Source organism: Oxyura jamaicensis, chromosome 9, assembly GCF_011077185.1.
Source record: "Oxyura jamaicensis isolate SHBP4307 breed ruddy duck chromosome 9, BPBGC_Ojam_1.0, whole genome shotgun sequence".
Classification (NCBI taxonomy): domain Eukaryota; kingdom Metazoa; phylum Chordata; class Aves; order Anseriformes; family Anatidae; genus Oxyura; species Oxyura jamaicensis.
The window spans coordinates 25,652,191-25,672,136 of record NC_048901.1 but is presented as its reverse complement, the minus strand read 5'-3'; the positions used below and the strand labels follow the sequence as shown (position 1 = coordinate 25,672,136).

The 19,946-nt window shown below is 34.3% G+C and overlaps 1 protein-coding gene across 3 annotated transcripts in view; it reads left to right on the top strand.

Moving 5' to 3' along the window:
- Positions 1-19,111, top strand: part of RNF13 (ring finger protein 13) — a 32,183-nt gene extending 13,072 nt beyond the window's left edge. The window contains exons 5-10 of one of the 3 annotated variants that reach the window (XM_035334088.1): positions 2,794-2,881; positions 4,882-4,972; positions 9,429-9,534; positions 13,296-13,389; positions 16,792-16,872; positions 17,644-19,111. In XM_035334088.1, coding sequence (XP_035189979.1) covers positions 2,794-2,881; positions 4,882-4,972; positions 9,429-9,534; positions 13,296-13,389; positions 16,792-16,872; positions 17,644-18,008 — 825 coding nt within the window. In that variant the 3' untranslated portion in view covers positions 18,009-19,111. Of the gene's footprint in view, positions 1-2,793; positions 2,892-4,881; positions 4,973-9,428; positions 9,535-13,295; positions 13,390-16,791; positions 16,873-17,643 lie in introns of those variants that run through there. The other 2 variants (XM_035334089.1, XM_035334090.1) reach the window with 2 other exon arrangements.
- The last annotated feature ends 835 nt before the right edge of the window (positions 19,112-19,946 follow it).

The window sequence follows — 19,946 nt, the reverse complement described above, 5'->3', positions numbered from 1 at the left end:
CAAGCAGTGTGCCTTGGACAGTAAGCCTGTTACGTGATTGTAACTTGAACTCAGTTTTGAGTGCTGTATATAAGCAATCTTTTAACTGTTAAAGAAAAAACAAATGGTTTGGAAACACTGAAGTGTAGTATACTTTTTTCTCGTGTTAGAGCATAGATAGGTTGCCTAGAGTGCCTAGATAATAACAAGAATAAAGGAGTAATAAAATTTTTGTTTCTGTTTAAAATGGGGACAAAATAAGCATGATTATGAAACATTGAAACCATTTTAATGAACTAAAAGTACAAAATGTAAGACTTAACCAATTTGGACAATGCAAATTAAGTTCATTTTATAGTCACTTGGAAATATTTACAATCACTCTCTGCTTGTTAGTGACAGTTTAAGACCAGAGGCAGACTTTTAATTTCATGCTTTTGGTACTTTATGAAAAAGTACACTAGTGGTTTGTGCAGAATTATATCTAACTGAAGCTATATGACTTCATTAAAGAAGTACATTTTATAAAATTCTTGCCCTTTTTTTTTCTTGGCAGTTTCTGAAATTTGTTAACTTGAAATGGGTCTGTTAGCTATTAAGATAATTTAAGTACTAACATGAAAAAGCACTTTTGGTTCTTAGGATCTAATTATCTGGTATTTTGGAACTGTGGAATAGAATTTGTGTGAGTTGGTAATCCAGTCAGTAGTTTACAAGTGTACGTAAATAAATCATCAAAATATACATTCAAAATATATTTGATAAAAAGTAATCTGATAATGTTATTAGCTGATAGGATTATATCAAAAATTACATTAAAAAATAAGTATTAACAGTGAAAGAAACAATTTTTTTTTTTTAATTTTAACTTGTTTTTCATGATAACTTGAGAGACAAAAGACTTACCGTTATGATACCCTTTTACTTTGCTTTCACACATTCAACTTAATAGTTCTGGACCTCTACTACCACTACCTTCCAAACTTTTATCTTAACTGAGAAATGATTATAGACATGTTTGTATGAAATACAAGAATGACACAGGCTTCTTACTGCAATTCCTTATTTAGAGCAATCTTCTGAATCAATGAAATCTTGATTGTTTCTCTTTTCTATTCTAATTTTTCCTCTCTTATGTTTTTCAGTCTTGTGCTTGGTCTTGTAATGAATACTGTCATCAGGCCAAAAATGATAGAATAAGGTCCCATCCTTTAGTAGTGGCTATTCTAAATAATGTAAGGATCGTTTTACGAATAGGTATAAAAAGAAATAGGTTTTCACACAAGTAAGAAAAGTTATCTTACACTTCTTCCTGTTTACATTTTAATTACTGTTACAACATTTGATAGTTTTGTGCATACTGTTATTTGTTAATCTTCTTTATTGGCTGTTTGGTTTTCATACTACAGATAGAAGTTGTAATAACACAGTTCTGTAGATAGGAAGATTGAGGTAGCCAAGGATAAGCTGTAATAACCAAGAAGTTTTAAAGTTCGGATTATTTAATGAATTTCTATATTCCTTCAGTTTCAATATCTTGTGAGCTGTGATGTATGTTATCAGTGATGATTCTACTGCTGCTGTTCTCTGTCAACAATCTTGGATATATAGATATTCAGTGTCTTTTAGTCCTTTCCATGTCTTCAAATTCTTATTCTTTTTTTTTCTCCTGTTTCTGCTGTTGTGCAGCATGCAACAAGGCTTCATACTTCAAGCTTGACTTAGAGAAGATATCTTTTTTCTCTTTAGAATAGTCAGTGGACGTTTTCCACCTCTATAATGTTGTGTTCCTCACTGTGATTTGTGCCTTGAGAAGGGAAATTCAGTATATGCATTTTTTCTACCTTAGGGGATAAAGGTCTTGAAAAAGAGCACCAGTATTTTCCATGTTTTTTTTTAGATCTAATAACAATTGTCTGATCTTTTGTTCAGTTTTACTTAATAATTGTCTGTTTGCCCATTACATAAATATGTATTTGAATTTGTTTCCTTTAATTACCTGCAACTAATAAATAAAGTACTTACAAATAATAAAGTTATAACTGTCCAATGTTATCTCAATTCAGAGCAAGTTTTTTCCAGCTCTAACCAAGCTTACGGAGTTTTAAACGGGAATTGAATATGGGATGAAAGCCCATCAAGGTTCTTTAGTACTTTATGTATTTTGTTTTGAGCTTTTATACTGTCATGTATTCATTAGAAACCGTGTCTAAATGAGTAATTGAGCTGTAACTTAGTTATGTTGACATGAGTGGTAATCACTGCAGTGAATACCATTTACATGGACCCTTGGCTTTGCTTGTATTGCCAAAAAGCTGGTATGTTTCAGAAATGTAGTTGGTCAACAGCATATTTAGAATTTTATACCTGTACTTATTTAATACTTTTCCATGAGAAACCTTACTTGACAGCCTGTGTATCAGAAGCTATTTCTTTAATGGCGCAGAAAAGATGTGATTTCATGAAGAGTAAAATGATAATTCCTAGTTTACCAAAGTAATTTATGGTACTTATTTTAATATGATTTAATATAATTTTACAACTACCCATGGAAGTGTTTTATCCTGATTTAAATGTAAAATCTGTCTGCAGACTCTTAATGACTTTTTCTGGAAGAATAGCATGTAATTATATGAGTGTAATAATTATCTGATTTTGTTTTGAAGTGTGGTTGTAGTTTTCTAAGTGAAAATGTAACTGTGCTAATGTTCATAAGGTCCTGAAAGTCTACTTGCCTTACAAAGGACAGAGGAGTTACTGAAGCAGCATTTTGAAGCAGTATTCTTTCTAATAAGTACTCCGTATGGCTTACAGGTTTTAAATGCACAGCGAGCTGGATACAAGGCAGCTATAGTTCACAATGTTGATTCTGATGACCTCATAAGCATGGGATCCAACGACAGTAAGTACAGGTATCACTTCTCTCCTGTTTGAAAATCATTTCTCCCACTAGAGCAAACAATATTAAAATCTGTATAAAGTATTATGGTGGACTGTGACTAGAACAACAGCAGTAACAACAACAAAAGCCAACAAATACTAGGTAACATAAAGAAAACAAGCAAACAAAACCACAAAAGCAAACAGTAAACAAAAAAATGCCCGAAACCCCAAATCCTCCTGCATTTAATGCTTTAAAATGGGAGTTGTGAGTTGTTAGTATAAGAACATAAACGTATACTTGTGTATTATACGTAGTGTTGAGTTTGTATGTTCTCTGAATGTGTCTTTAGTTTACCTTTAATTTGAATTTATGAGATAGATTTGTATGATTGATGTGGAAGATGGCAAATGTACTGTTAATTATTTGTCTCAACTATTAAGTAGAAATACAGGGGAAAAATACTCTTTTGGAAGTAAATGAAACTTCAAAATGTGACTACTTAATGGTTCATGGTTCCATTTTGCTATTGAACTGCAGTGTGCATTTTTATGTTCCTTTGAACAAATGGATTCTTTTATTTCTTTGAATACTCCTTTGGAAATGAAATCTGCTTCTATGGAGATACTCAATACTTGCCTCGATGCCATACTGTGCAATGTGCTCTAGGTAATCCTGCTTGGCAAGAGGGTTGGACTAGATGATCTTCCAAGGTCTCTTCCAACCTTTGCCATTCTGTAATGCATATCACATGTATTTTTTCAGTTTTTCATTTGTAAAAAGAATTTAGAGATCAGTGTGCCATTTTCTGATTTATTTTGAAGGATGCTAGCTGTTCTGACTTTATCCTTTCTTCGAGTGGTTATATTCAAAGCTTCTTGCAGTCTAGTCAAAATACCAATTTTGCTTTATGGTATGTGTTTTCCATCTATAATGCTCTTACGATTTTCTCTGTGGAGTTTCTTTATTATGTCTAATGTCTTGAGGTTTCTGAATATGGAGCAAGAACATGAAAACAAAGAAAAATGAGAAAACATGAGAACAAAAAAAAATCAAAGTAGAAACACCATAGAGTGAACTAGAACATTACCTTTCATCAAACTAAGTGGAAGATGAGTAGCACAGTAAGCTATGTGGAAGTAGTTTTAATGAGTTCCCAACCCACATAAAACTTATTTTCAGGGTTCACTATGAAATCAAGCGTAGAACAAGTTCACAATAAATACAAATTTGGGTAGTGTGAAGTGACATTAAGCCATGAATGCCATTGTGTTGGGGAAGCAGAATACTTAAATACAAATTTAGGATGCTTTTGACCCTGAAATGTGAAGCATAAGTGAGAGGTGCAAAATCAACACAAATTGAAGCCAAGGAAAAAAAAAATCTAGAATGTGGGATTTATCTTTCAATAATTTTTCATTTCATTTCCATCTTATAAGTTTATTTTTGCCCTCGTTAGTAAGGGGAGGGAAGACAGTTCACTACAGTTTCTTGAGACTGAGGTAAAGATAGGGGATTTATTCATTCTCTTCTTTGAGCTTTTTGACCTTTCCAGAGTGTTCATTCATTTTTAGGGTGAAAAGAAGGGAAGAAAGATTAAAATTTACTGTACCAGATCATAAAATATAAGTTCACAGAAATTCTGGAAATCAGTGAAGCTATGTGACTTTATCAAGTCTCTAAGTAAGAATTGATGTTCTGGTTAAACGTACTTTAATGATATCTCTTTTTGTCAGAATATGTATTCTATGCTCCCTTTGTAATAATATGCTCCCTTTGTAAGGTAATACTCTGTTACAAATTTTGATTTCTATACCTGCAATAAAGCCCATAGATACTCAGTAGGAAAAATAATACCACTTTACTATATGACATAAAGTAGTAGTGTGCATGTGCATCAGTCTGTAACTAAATTAAAATATATCTTTATGTTGTGATAGTGTCATGTTGTTCAAGTCTTATATCTTGAGTGCCCATATAGTGCCAGTGTAATACTGTTTTTCATGCTTTTTTATATACAGTTGAAATTTTAAAGAAGATTGACATTCCTTCTGTCTTCATTGGAGAGGCATCAGCTAATTCTCTTAAGGAAGAATTTACTTATGAAAAGGGGTAAGTTACCTCACATGCAGTCATGTTATTCTTTGGATTAATAGCTTATTTTAAATAAATATCAAAAGGAGGCCATGAGTTGTGGTAACAGAGGCTATGGGTATTCCAGGTGAAACCTTGTGCCTGTAGAAGTAAATGCCTTGATGTGCTGCTGATTTCACTGAATCTGTAGTTTCACCTTCTGTTCTGTTAACGCATACCTTAAGCACCTACTTGTTTATAAACACTTTAGTAGAGAGGTTAAACCGTGACTATGAAATAAAAGTAGTTCTTGGAACTGTCTACTGAAAAGTCTTGTGTGACTGCAGTGGTACTTGATTTCATACCCCAGAGATGAAATCAGTCCAATTTTTGTTTTTAAATTTTTTTTGAAGAATACGTACTGAGCGCTGCTTATTGATCCCTTTCATCCTGAATACTACTTTGACGAGCTTTTTGATATATTTGACCCTATTATTGCATTATCAAAGGATACTATGTTTTGGATATTTTCTTTGAAGAAATGCCATGTAAAGCTAAATACTGCGTTTCAAGTTCTCTCACAGTCCTACATTCCCAGTTTGCTGCTTGTTGCACTTGAGTCTTGTAAACTAGTAGAAAAATTCAATTTTAACTAACTCAGGATGTACAACTGCCTTAGAAGCTACGTGGATTTGAGTGGGTCTAGGAAAAATGGAGAATCACAGTGAAATTACTCAGCCAGTCTGTACTGTTCAGGGATTGAAGGAAATGAACAGCCAAGTTAGACGAACCTTGCAGAGACCTCAGCCTCTTTTGAGGGAACCCTGAATCCTGTTAACATGAACAGAACTTTTGTTCGTGGATTGCATGGACTAAAGAAACCTTCAGGTGTCTTCTAGCTGCACTGAAAAAGCTACAAACCTGCCGCAGGGTTGCTGAACAGTGCATGGTATCCAATTTCCTTTTTACATTGGAACTATGTATAGCTAGAGATTTAGTATTGGAGGTTGTTTTATCCCTTGGTTTTATCTGAAGACATTGTTCATAAGAGAAACAGCATTGGTATTTATTTAATATTGTGTGAGAACAAGGGATGATTAAAGGAAATACTATTTATTTTTTGTTATTTATATAATTTTGCAATAGTAATAAGTTTATGCTGTTATGCATTTTTTTTCTGGCTGCCTAAGTTGTAAGAAAGATGTATTGACGTTGTTTACTGGTCACTAGTATTTCAAAATTTTTAGAAGAATGTTTAAAAGATCAGAATTAATTAAGTTTTAGTTTCTAGAGTATCAGCTACTATCCCTTCAGGATCCATTTGTGAATATGCTCATGTTGAAGTATGAGAAATGCCGATTTAATATTAAAAACAGTAGTTTTACTGTGAGGGTGTTTGAGTGCAGGAAGATTGCCAAAGAGAAGTGGTAGAGTCTCCGTCCTTGGAGATGCTCAAAACCCAATTGGACACAGTCCTAGGCAACCTGCTATATGTGATCCTGCTTTAACAGTGGGGCTGGACCAGATGATCTCTGGAGGTCCCTTAAAATCTCAACTATTTTTGATTCTGTGAAATTTCTTTAGGTCTTAAAAAGGTAGTTTTTCTAAGGTGAAATAAAGATCCTGTGATTTCCAGACTAGTACCACAGTTTTAGTCCCTGCTCCTTCTTCATTCTCTCTTTGCTGTTTAGAGCATCACAGTCTCATTGAGGTTGGGAGAGACCTTTGGAGGCCATCTAGTCCAACCCCCTTGCTTGGTCAGGGCCACCTAGAGCAGGTTGTCCAGGGCCATGTCCAAGATAGCTTGTGGGTATCTCCAAGTAGAGAGGTCCTCATGAAGCTACATAGAGATGGTCCCTATCCAACCTCTGCAGGTCTCTCTGGATGGCAGCGCAACCATCTATCTGGCAAATCTGTCAGTACTGCAGTTTCTACAAACTCGCTGAGAGTACACTTTGCCCCGTCATCCAGATGATAAATGAAGACGTTATGCTCAACTGCACTCATTATTGACCCTTGGAGCATGCAGCTAATTAGTGGCCTCCAACTAGACTTCATGCAGTGTCGTAAGAATGACTTGAACAAATCTGGGTGTTAATTTGTTGCTAGAGTATGCTCATAGTCCTTCAGAGGCTAATAGTGGTAATTCTACAGCAGCTCTGTGAACCTGAACAGATGGTGACATTTTAAAATGTTGTATTATCTGATAAGAGAACCATACATTATAAAGGTTATTGTTGGTGATTGAGTCATATAATTTTCATGTTCTGTTTCTGCTTTATTTCTCTTTATTTTTTCTGTTGTAACAAAGTCTGGTTATCTCTGAGTAATGCAGTCTGGTGAAGGAGTACATAGTTGCTTTTCTATCTTGTACAAAGTGAAACAGTTATTTTATATTGTGCAGCCATTTAAAATGCATGAAAGCAAACTGTCTAATACAAAATTTTGATCTTTAAATAGGTGAAATTGTAGATAGATGTATGTGAATCGAGCCACAGTTTGAACTATTTCTTCATACACATTTTCTGAGTGAAGTGCAGAAGCCTTCAGCATCTACCTATATTTGAAGAGTAACTCAGGATTTTGCAACTGGGGCAAAATACATTAAAACCTTGAATTATGAAGTTATCTGTCAAATCTGAAAGATTCAACACCTTTTCATCTAGGCAGTGTACCACGTTCATTTTTTGCATTCTTAGAAGAAAATTATCTAAGAGCAATGGGCAGAAAACTTTCTTTAAATAAATGAAATTGCTTTCCTGCAAGAGGGATACTATATATTTATCAAAAGTTTCTCCTTTTATTTTCATATAACGTCAAATGTATTTAGTCAACTCTCTTAAAAACTACAGAAGTTTTTGTGAGTATACATATTTCAGACCTAAGGGTTCAATCTTCTTAAAAATACGTTAGTTTCCTAAGCAGGTTAGTTTGAGCAAGTTAAATGCTGATCTTTTTATTGAATAAATATCTTGAAAGCATGTTGGAGACAATGCAGTCATTAAACTATTGGTAAGTCAAGACAGAATTGTATATCTTTAATCTATTATTTCTGTAGCATTGTAACGTATCCATATAAGCACTGAAAAGGAGAATTTCGTTGGTTGATGGCTTGAATTTGAATGGCTGTCAGTTCAAACTTTTTCAGTGTTTAACTTTTCTGACTTAAAGCGCAGTTCTGCTATGGAAGAGACCCAAAAAAAAGGGATTATTGATTTCCCTGGTGCTCTCCTCTGCATTCCTTGCTCAGAAATGTAGAAAGCGAATAGAAGGTAATCTTTCTGAGTACATAGGTATTCATAGTATAAGGTTACTGAAGCTTTTTATCATCATTCTTAATTAGTAGTTTTCTATGCTAGGTGAATTTGCAGGTTGCGTTTCATACTAGTCCATAGGGCCGCATGACTGTTTGCGCTGCTCTTTTCTGCTTTTGGGTTTAAAACTTTTAACATCTTGTTCTCACAATGTTTTTCTTAAAAATAATATACCGTGAACAGAATGGAAAAGGTATATTTCATATTTGTCTAATGATCTTGCATTTTCAGGTCTCTATTGTCATTCCAGTAAATTAATCATACCAACTAGGCTGTGTTATAAGTAGATACCTTGCTGGTGAAACTGCTTGATAAGAAACTATTTTGACTCCATATGAGATAATAGAATAGAATAGTAATAACAGTAATAGAATTGCTAACATTTGTATCCATTGTACATTCTCAGGTGTTTCTGACTGCTTGTGCCAACAGAGTAATAATGGGAGTTTACTTCCTTATGTATCAATAAATACTAGTATTCAGATATCTAGTTGCTAGCATCCACATCAAATTCTCTGAGAAGACTTCTTGTTGCTGTACTGTAATTTATTGACTCTCCAGAGGAAAAGGGGTTGTACTTTACAATGCCTCATGAGTTGAGACTAAACCTGCAGTGTAATCCAAAATGTAAAGAATTTATTTTGAACATTTACTATTGCTATGAGGGTGGTGAGGAAACTGGAACAGGTTGCCCAGAGAAGCTGTGGGTGCCGCATCCCTGGCAGTTTAAGGCCAGGTTGGATAGGGCTTGGGCAACCTGGTCTAGTGGAAGATGAACCTGCCTGTGGCAGGGGGCTTGGAATTAGATGATCTTTAAGGTCCCTTCCAACTCAAACTATTCTGTCATTCTAAGATGATTCTATGAAATAAGAATGATCACAGTATCTGTTGATAATTGGGTTATATTTTCTCAGTCTGCTGTCAACAAAGCTATGAGGTTATTTTGCTGGTTGCTGTAGTTTTATCTGTGATTGAAGTCAGTAAGTAGTTTTAACTCAAAAAATGTTTGAAGAAAAATTATTTTATCACTTTGAGTTTGTACTACGTAAATATCAGCTGAATTCTTTGTTGTACACAGGTGGACATTCCTTTAGTGTATTTTGTGATAAACTTTTATATTTGCCTTTCATTGCATTTATTCTTTAATTCACTGTTCATTAAACTGTTCTCTCTTTCTACAGTGGCCATGTTGTGTTGATCCCAGAGTTCAGTCTTCCTTTGGAATACTACTTAATCCCTTTTCTAATAATAGTAGGGATCTGCCTTATTCTCATTGTCATATTTATGGTAAGTTCCTTCTTTTAATAACATCTTTTCTCACAAACAAATCATCACAGAATGGACACCTACTGAAATTAAATAAAGGGTTACAATAAAGGAACAACAAAAGCTTTGTGTACTGTATATACCAATACTGTGCTTATCTTTAATCCTTTATTTTTCTCAGTACAATAAATAGAGATGCAGACTTGTGGCAAAGGGTTGTCAGGAGCCTTTAGGATATTCTACCCAGCATAGAACTACTTCCAGAGAACTGTCCTTCGTGGTACTCTACCACTGCACAGGTTCTTCCCTTTTCACTCTATAAAGAACAACCTGTGGTCTTGTACATTGAGAATATGTCCCACTCTACCAACCTTGCATTTCTTAATGTTGATCCCACTGTTCTACAAGGCAAGTCTCGCACTGTTTTTTACCACAGATATAGTAGTCAGACAGCAAGCTCACAACCTATTATAGTACACTGCACATATCTTACAGCATATACATTACGTATAGAGTTGGGAATGTCTCTTATAAAAGGTAAAAGAACATACCTGTGTATTATTTCAGAATATCTTGCACCCCACTTTTTGGAATTTTTGCTGATCTCTGACTTAATTATGAATTTACCTTTTGATAAAAATGAAGTAATGTGTCAACTGCTGCATAAAACTTATTGAAATGTTTCTTTCTGTTGTGCTAGTGTTATTTCTGCTGTCAGTTATTTATTTAATTAAAAATTCTGGGCACATTAGGCACGAGCAGAATTACAGCAGCTTTGTGGAACCAGCATAGAGAAGTGATCTACTAGAGAAAATGTAAAAACTACCAATACTTTGTCTGACCTTCTGGTGATAACCTTGATCATTCCTCATTGTCCCAGTTAGTTAGGAGAAAGTATAGCCCTATCTTTGTATTCTGAAGGTCAACAGATTGAGAGTTGGAGAGATGGTAGAGTTACAAAGGAAGGGCAGTCACCAGGGATAATGTTCTGTGAACATCTGTCGTTTTGATACCATTAGAATTCTGACTTGAGCTGCACTAGCTGTCTGCTTACAGTGCACCTGAGTTATAAATTCAAACAAGATACTGGTTATCAAAGGAATGGAATGAAGAAGAGTATCAAAGTCACCATATTGCATCCTATCAAAATACTGTGAAGCACTGATCCATCATTTTCCAAAATAATACTAATTACAAAATGAAGAGAGTCAGTAAGAATACTTATGGGGCTTCTTGTTTCAAGAGAGATTTAGATTTAATTTAAAGAAAAATGTGAAGGAGGGGGGACATGATAACTGTAGTTATGAGGAATGGCAGCTTGATTTTTTATCATGTGCACCATTGTGGAAATTCAGGAATGAGAGAGATGTGTTTTACTCTCAAAGTATTTTTTTTTTTTAACCAGTTCAGCTGCTTTTGTTTTTAGGTGATGATAAATCAGTTGCAAAAAATTACCTCATGCACTTCAGAGCTGTCATTTTCCAGTCAGGAAACGGACAAAATTTTACACTGCTTTGCACCAATCACATTACCAAGGAACAAAAGCTATGTAACAAACACAAGGCTGATCCATCTGAAAGGTCACCTCTCTTTAGAATTGCAAATGCTTTTCCCTTACTGTGAAAACAACAGTTGTCTACATCAGAAGTGGCAGTAAAAGTGTTACAGGAGTGAGATAAACAAATTTCTAAAGTGTTTGTCTTTAGGGCAAACAAGGAGTAAGTGAGCCATAAATACAGATTAGTTAAAATTTGCCTTTTAAGAGCTTTTTTTCATTTGCATGCTACTACTCTGAATTAAAACAATTTTTCCTTTAATGTGATTTTGAAAGTTGTACTTTACTGATAGTTCTTCTCCATATATGTATTTAGAATTTCTGTATGTGCAATCTAAAAGAAAGAAACCAGTGCTAGGTAGGATTGGCCATGAGAGAAGGAAATAAACATTTGGTGAGGAAAATCAGAGACTCTTTAACCTGTTTCTAATTTTCTTGCTTGTCTACTGTGAGGAAATTTTTTTTAAAAAAAGTGGGGGGGAGGGAAATGTCTGTAAAGTATGATTTAAAATCTATGTTTTTAAATACAAAATTTGTGAAATATTTTCTAGTTAAAAGCAAAGACTCTAAGAGACCTGAATTTCTCTTCTGTTAGTATCAATAGGTAGTCAGTGCTGAAAATGAACGGTCCTTTCCATGTCTTAGAATCATATTGTAAAGGAAAAACATACAGGAACCAGGAGAATATTATCTTGTATGTTTGCAAGTCAGGGCTGCCTGTACTTTGTATTTGGGACAGATATTTGGAAGTTTTTGAAAACAGATTATACAATTTTGAAATACCAAATCCATCTACACAGCTTATAATAAACTGTGAGAAAAAAGGGGAAGAGGTTTTTGAAAGCATTTTCCAGAGTGTAGTATATTTACAAATGTATATTGACCCTACTTGCAATGTGAAATAATATCCTGTATGCTGAAAGGTCAAACATTATGCAAGTATATTGAAATGTTAAAATACTTTTCAAAGTACACTTAATAAATTAAAGCACCCATTAGGTGTTCCCATGTGAAAAACGCTTTGGTTGAAACCTGTTATGGAATCTCAAAAATAATCTTACTCAATTCATTTACTTAATGCAGACAGTGAACTTGATCTCAGGGAGATTTCAGGTAGGATCTTGTCCATGTTCATTTATGGTTTCTGCCCCGTTTCTTTTCAGGAAGTTTTGTTTTTAACTAAGAAATCAATGCAAGACTATCTGGTTGTTATTAAGTGAATTATATTAGAAAGACTGCAGTCCATATGTGTAATTCATTGTAGCTGAGGTAAAAAGAACCTGAGTGAACAGATTAGTTCCAAATACGCTTAAAAATGAAGGACCGGTATGATGTAGAAGGATAAATAAATTGTTCTCCCCCTCTCCCTCCCAAGAATACATTTATACATAACTGTCTTAAATCTTTTGTGAAAATGCAACAATACCTTTCAGGGATTCCTGAAGTGAGAAAGATTAGTGCTGTTTATAATGTTAATACTCACTCAGTGTTTACCTTATCCACAGTGTAGCCAAGTATGTAGTACCTCTCTAATTTTCAAAAGACTTGTCAGCGTGTATGCATAGGTTAAGGCCACTTTTTTGCTGTATTTGAAAAAAAAAATCATACTGTGTTAGGACTAGAAACTGAATGGGAATAGGCTTAAGGGCTATAAAGAAAATGGAAAACAGAATCTTTACTATGGTTGAAGACAGCAAGTGACATGGCTTGAAGTAAACCCCTTCCCTGCTTCCCAGATTACTTGCAATACTATGAAAACAGTTCTTGGATTAATTCTTTTTGAAGAAAAATTATTTTCTATAATTATTATTTTTGAATAATCTTCAAAAAGAACTGTAATAATCTAAAACTGCCATAAGTAAAACCTGTCAAGCTGAATGGATTGTATTTTGCCCTGAAATGTGCCATCCACTATATGTGGACCTCAGCAGGGGATCGCAGCAATGGCTATTATTTTATATATAGAGAACATTATCTTATTTTTTTTCTTCCCTTTCCTAAAATGATTGCATGTAATTTCAGTTTCAAGTGCTGTGGTAATCAAGAAAGTTCTTTAGGCTTGTTTGGTTTAATCCTTGAGTACATTCTTGAGAAAAGCAAAGAGGTGCTTCAGCTTGAGCCACAGTTCCCTTTTAAATAACTTACAATAAAGGCTCATAAACCAAAACTTTTACAGTTCTTTTACTGTTTTAAGTTACTGTTCACATTGTCTAATGTCTATTTCCAGATCACAAAATTTGTGCAAGACAGACACAGAGCAAGAAGGAATCGGCTTAGGAAGGATCAGCTTAAGAAACTTCCTGTACATAAATTTAAGAAAGGCAAGTGTATTGTTCTTTGTCTAATTAGAACCCACTGTTATAACACCAAACATCTCTCATTGGAGGGGTTTTGGAAATAATTTTTGAGTATGCTTGAAATAATAGTAGAGTTTGAAGTGAAAGCATACACAAAAAAGTGTTTTGACCCTGCTCTCACTGAAACAAAGCAGAGTTCTAACATTTTGTCACTAAAGCAGAGTGGACATTATATGCATAGTGTGGGTAAAAAATTTATTGAATGAGATAAAAAAAACTGCATTAAGACTTTCTCTATTGCAGTCTGCGTCTTAAAGTTGAAGCAGTCTCTTCTCCATTTTGATTTTTAAATGTTACCATCTTACCATCCAATTGTTCATTCATAAAAACTGTTACAAGAACTAATGCTGGAAAGGCTACTTAATTGAAATGATTGATTACTGCATGAGAAGTCCTCAGGCATTTGCTGAGGTATGAATACCATGTTAGGGGATATGCTTGGTTTCAAGGATAGAACCACTTACAAGTGTTTGCCCTTGATAAAGCCAACCTACATTATTAATAATATTGCTCTCTGTGCAAAACAGATGTTCAGTTTGAGTGGATACAGTTTTTGTGCAATGTTAGTCAACCTTACTTCAAGGAAACAAAAAAAAACACTAATTGACACATTGTCCTTTGCAGGGTTGACCAAATTGCTATGGATACAAAATTAACTTAATAAAAAAATAATTATCTTGAGCCAATAAAGTTAATATTATTTTTTCTTTCTTTTCGTGATTCCATATGAAATCTAATTGAAATAAAAATACAAAGTGGGAGAATGTGGGCGGGGGGTGCAATGCATGGCTTTGAGAAAGTCAGTTAATGCATTTTTCAGTTAATCATATGCACGTGTGCATCTGTAATTACGATCTCAATTACGTGACTAAGCAAGTGCATGAAGACACCGTATTTGTTGTTTTCCATATTCTTCTACCTCTTTCCCCTTGCTGAATGTTACACAAAATGAATGGTTTGGAGCTCAGTCAGTCATCCTAAAGCAAACCTGTCTTTGAATATCCAGCTATTCATTGCATTATGCAATGGCTTATGCAAATCAGAACAAAAAGCATGTTTTATTTCAGAGCTTCTGCACTAGGCCTATGACAATACTAGGAATAGTGTTTTTTTTTTTTTTTTTACTGATTTCAGTAGGCTTTAGATAAGACACTTTACATTTCTATATTGCGTAGAGAGTCCAGTAACAAAAGTGGCATCGATTCATTGACTGTCTTTGCATAGTAGTAGTTTTTTTTCCCTTTTTTAACCTGGTAAGTATGCATCATCTGGGAAATAGCTTCTGTGCAGTTCTAATCAACAAGCCTCTCACCTTTGAATAATCCCACAGAATCCAATGCATTGTGCCTAAAATCTGTTTTTTACATTGAAGGTGTTTTGTGGCAGTTGTTGTGGTTCTTCCCTACCAAAAGGACTACATTTTGGCCATATAAAAGCTAATGGGAGTTGATACACTTTGTGATGTTTTTATAACAAAAGCAAACCTAGCGAAAAAAAGAAATCCATATAATATTCCTATAATTTCATCATTAGGAAACCTGAATACTCTGAAGAATAATAGTTTAGAAATAATATAGGTTAGAAATGTTGTGAGTTGGTATATATTGTACAATACAACTTATTTTCAGAAATCTATTATTTCCAAACGACTTCAACTTTATACTAAAATTAAATTTAGGCCAAGAATGAAAATATTTTAGATCTTAGCAGCAATGAAATGGCAGTGTAACCATTCACACCTGCAGAATTAAAGGTATTGTAAGTTTGGTATTGTAAGAAGATAGACTGCTAGAAAAGAAAGAGATGTGTAGACATATTATTAAGAAATTAAAAACTTATGAAGTTAGTTTTCCTACATTCATTGTCAAAGGTTAGGATCCTAAATATGTGATAAAGTATCCAGAATTTTGGAGCTATTATGTCTATGAGTCTTAGTGGAGCGGTTTGGTTAAGTGCTTAAATATGAAATGAACTTAATTACAGGCAGTCAGCTGCCCAAAGTTGTATGCATGTATATGTGTGTGTGGGGGGGAAGCCCTGTGTGTGACAAATAATAGGCTGCAGGATATAATTTTAAACAAAGACATTTTTAAGTACGATGGACATTTAATTTTTATGTATATACATTTATATGGAGGTTGATGCATATGATTGAGAAATAATGGGTAGTAGTTGTATGTGAATGTCTTTTAAAAATCTGCTCCAGAGTATGCATGGTTCTGCAGTTTACTATTTATTCCGAAGCTGATTTTTTTTCCTGGAAATGGGATTATAACTGATCTAATTGCTGTTCATTACTGACCCATCTGCCTAACTGCATAGTACAATGTAGGTTTAATAGACAAAACAAGTCCTAAGGTCTGCTAGTGTCATGGCAGTTTTTTCTGGTGTTTTTTCTTTTTCATTTTAAATTGTTCGTAAGTGTACAACTATATGGAATGTATCTGGGTGGATAATTCTGTTTCTGAAAATACTGTATTTGTGTCAAGTAAAAGAGATTTTTGCTTACTGAAGATGTTCCACTTGCAGAGTTTATTTGAACAAGATACTTTATCTTACGTTGTACTTTACATCTTATTATGTAAAATCCTGTGTTCTTTGAGAGACAAGTAGTCATGGAGGTGAAAATAACTTGGAAACTAATTAACTAATTTGGAAAGTAGTAGAGGCTCCAAGATGCACAGAGAAACCACATGAGTCTCAGAGTGCTGGAGAGGGCTGGCAGTTCTGGTCTTTGCTACTGTGTGGGGTTGTCTTCCTGCCCCAAGCCAGGATGAGAACAAGAATCAGTGCTTAGTTAATATCTCTAGTAACTTGTTGGGGAAACGTAGCAGGTGGACTGCACCTGATGGAATCTGGTGGATGCAGATGAAGCAGTTGCGTGGAGGACCTGTTCAGATCTACTGTGCAATTGAAAGATCAGACCCAGATGTTGTGATGGGTAGGCCTTGAGTACAAGTCCATGGCAAGAACCAGGGAAATGTTGCAGTTAGCCAAGACGGTATCAGATAGTTTCACAGCCTCTGTATCTGAGAAATTCAGCATAGTCCTGAGAAAACTTTTTTTTTTTAAACAGGCTTAAAAGGGGATGCTTTACCACTGTGTCTTTTTTAATAAGAATGAGAGAATATTACAATAATAGCACTTCACACAGTTGAAAGTTATTAACCTGAATGGAAAGTGAATATAGTCCTAATAAGAAAGTAAATACAGTAAAGTCAACAACATAGCTTCAAAGAACCTGCCCATTTAAAGGTCAGGGAAGACTAATAGTTTCTTCAGCCCATGAAACTAACATAGAACCTATATGCATTTGTCTGTTGCAAATCTTTTAAAGTTAAACATATTCTCAATTATGTACTGTAGGAGATGAATATGATGTATGTGCCATTTGTCTGGATGAATATGAGGATGGAGACAAGCTCAGAATCCTTCCATGTTCTCATGGTAAGCAGCTGTATTTTTGGTCTGGTATTTGCATTAAAATAGCTATCTAAAACACCACACCTAGAAATCGCAGTTGAATATGTTTATTGACAAATCTATAAAATTTTTCATTTGCTAATATCCCTGAGCACGTACACAGATTGGGAAAAGAGTAAACTTTTTTTTTTCTTTTTAAAAGGAAAAAAGGCTAGTATTACCACTCTGCATTTTTCTTTGGATATGCATGTGAGGAAAAAAAAATCTGGGCTCGACACTGTCCCCTAAAAGTCTGTTTTTAGTAGGGAAGTACATTTCAGAGTTCCCTTTTACATAAAACTAAGCTTTTACTTTCTCCAAGACAATTAAACTATTAAGTTTAATTTAGTTGATTACTAGTGACATAGACAATGTGGATGAATGGGTATAGTCTGTCCTGTAGCCTGAAGCTATACAAATCATTGCCTTGACTGCACTTGGAAGCCAATGTTGATGGTTTTATCAAATGTGGCCCATTGCAGGGCTGTTCTCAGATTGATTCAATAGAGGAAATGGGTATTTACTGCATTATTTGTCATACTGTTAATGGTCCACAATTAGGTCCTAGATCCTAATCTATTAGGTATTTTGTACTTACGGATATACAGTCTACATGCCAACAAACTTTTAGGTAAAATTATCATTTTGAGTTAAATTCTAAAATGTTTCTGTTTTACTTAACATCAATACAATTTAGCAGGTTTAATTGTCCTTTTTCCTTAGATAATAATGTGCTTGTATTTTGTTTTCTAACAGCATATCACTGCAAGTGTGTGGACCCATGGCTGACAAAAACAAAAAAAACATGTCCTGTTTGTAAGCAGAAAGTGGTCCCTTCTCAGGGAGACTCTGACTCTGAAACAGACAGTAGTCAAGAAGAAAATGAAGTATCTGAAAATACCCCCTTGCTTAGACCATTAGCCTCAGTTAGTACTCAGTCCTTTGGGGCTTTGTCAGAATCTCACTCCCATCAGAACATGACAGAGTCCTCAGAATATGAGGAAGATGACAATGACAATATTGATAGCAGTGATGCAGAAAATGGAATAAATGAAGAAAGTATAGTAGTTCAACTACAGCCCAATGATGAAAGGGATTATAGAGTGACAAATATTGTTTGAGACTACTATTGATTAACAGTGTATGAACAAAAGAGTTCTTAAGGTCATACTTTACAAACATTTATGTAGGTAATATATTTTAATTTGTAATCCATCTGGTTTCTTCAATAGCGGTTCATGTACTAGTACTATGGTTTAATCATTACAAATAGATTTATTTTTGATTCAGGTATTCAGTCACATGTGTTCTTAAAACAAACAATTTAACTGGACTTCACAATGCTAATGACTAATGTTTATAGTTTATATAACTAGAAATATTACACAGACTACTTTAAATGTCAGTGTCTGTTGAAATGGGATTTAGCTGGAAATAATTTTCATCCTTTTTGTAGCTACAGCTGGGTCATACCAATAGCAATATTTATTATGTGTATGGTATGTGTTAACCCTTAAGACCAACAAAAAATGTATTTGCATGTTTGTATAGAGTTTGCCTAAAAGCTGTCACCACTACTGAAAAAAAAAAAAGGTAGATCAATATTCTATATGTTGATGTATCAGAACGAAGCAGAAGAAATCCACTTTTATCTCAAAGCACTGATTCCAAATAATCCTTTGGAGTTTGCCACTCTAGCTGAGTTTAAGCAGTCCTCTTGAGCAGTTCCTAGGATAAGGAAACTTAGAATATATATATATGTTTAGTTTTAAGTGATTCACAAGGTAAGATTCATCCCTAACATGTTAATTTAGCTTTGTTTGCTACTATGATGTAGTCTGGTTTTCAGTGATGATGTGGGAGTTGAGGAGAAGGTGACTAAAACAGGGAAGGTTTTGTTCCACATATAATTTTAGGTAAGTATTCTATTGACCCTCAACTCATATACCTCTTACTAAAGAGCATTTTATGCTACGTTAATCTGCTAAACTATGTATATAGAAAAATTGTTCCTTTCAAATACCTGATTTGAAAACAAGTGCTTATAACTATTAAACAGAACTCAGTACTTATCAGTGTATCATGAAAAAAGTAAATTATATATAATACCTCTGTAACTATGTAGAAAGTAACAGCACATGTATAATCAAAATGCAGAGATTTTTTTTATATGGCCTTGAATAAGGAAAGCTTGAAAGAATGTTAATAAATGTTTTCCACTTTACGTATCAAAAGGATTTTATTTAACTTACGCCTTACATTCATTGTGTACTTACACATGTATTACCATGTAAGGTTAAAGTATTTTTAAAGATCCAGAACAAGGAATTGTGAACATCCCTTAGTAACATTAACCTATATTGTACTGTGTATCACAGTACAAATTTTATACTGATCTACGCTATGCACCGAAAACAATTTTTGTTCATGTAATTTGATGAGAAGCTTGAAACAGTCTAGGTCTGTACGTGTAATCTATAATGGGGGAAATAAGACCAGAGTACTATTAATTTTTCCTGCCTGCTGTGCCAACAAACACCTTTACAGCTGAAGACTAAATGTTTGTGTTCTGAAAGTCAGAAAGTGCTAAATCCTGGGCTGAGATTACAGGTGAGGTTATTTCCATTTGTTATTTCTGACCTAACGTGCAGTGCAGCTACATACCCTCCTTCCTTACACCTGGTAGTGGAAATCAATTCTCTTGGACTGATGAACAGCAAAGAGGGTTTCATTTTCAGAATGAGGCAAGGTAAAAGGATAATGAAAAATAATGATTAATCTACAAACCACTGCCAACAGCAGTCCATGGGGTAAACACAATGTATTAGATTTTGTTGTGTAAAATTCCACCTCAAATGGCATATGTCTAGTTAAGACCAAATATGAAAACCTAAGCTGTAAGATGTTTCTTAAAATAGGTTCCTGCTGTTAATATGTAATGAGTGCATGTGTTTATTCATAATTGCATTTCAGGCACCCCAAAACTTGAAGAGACCCAGAACCATGAACAGAAGTCAACTTTTTAACATGCTACATTTAACAATGAGTGTAGGATTTGC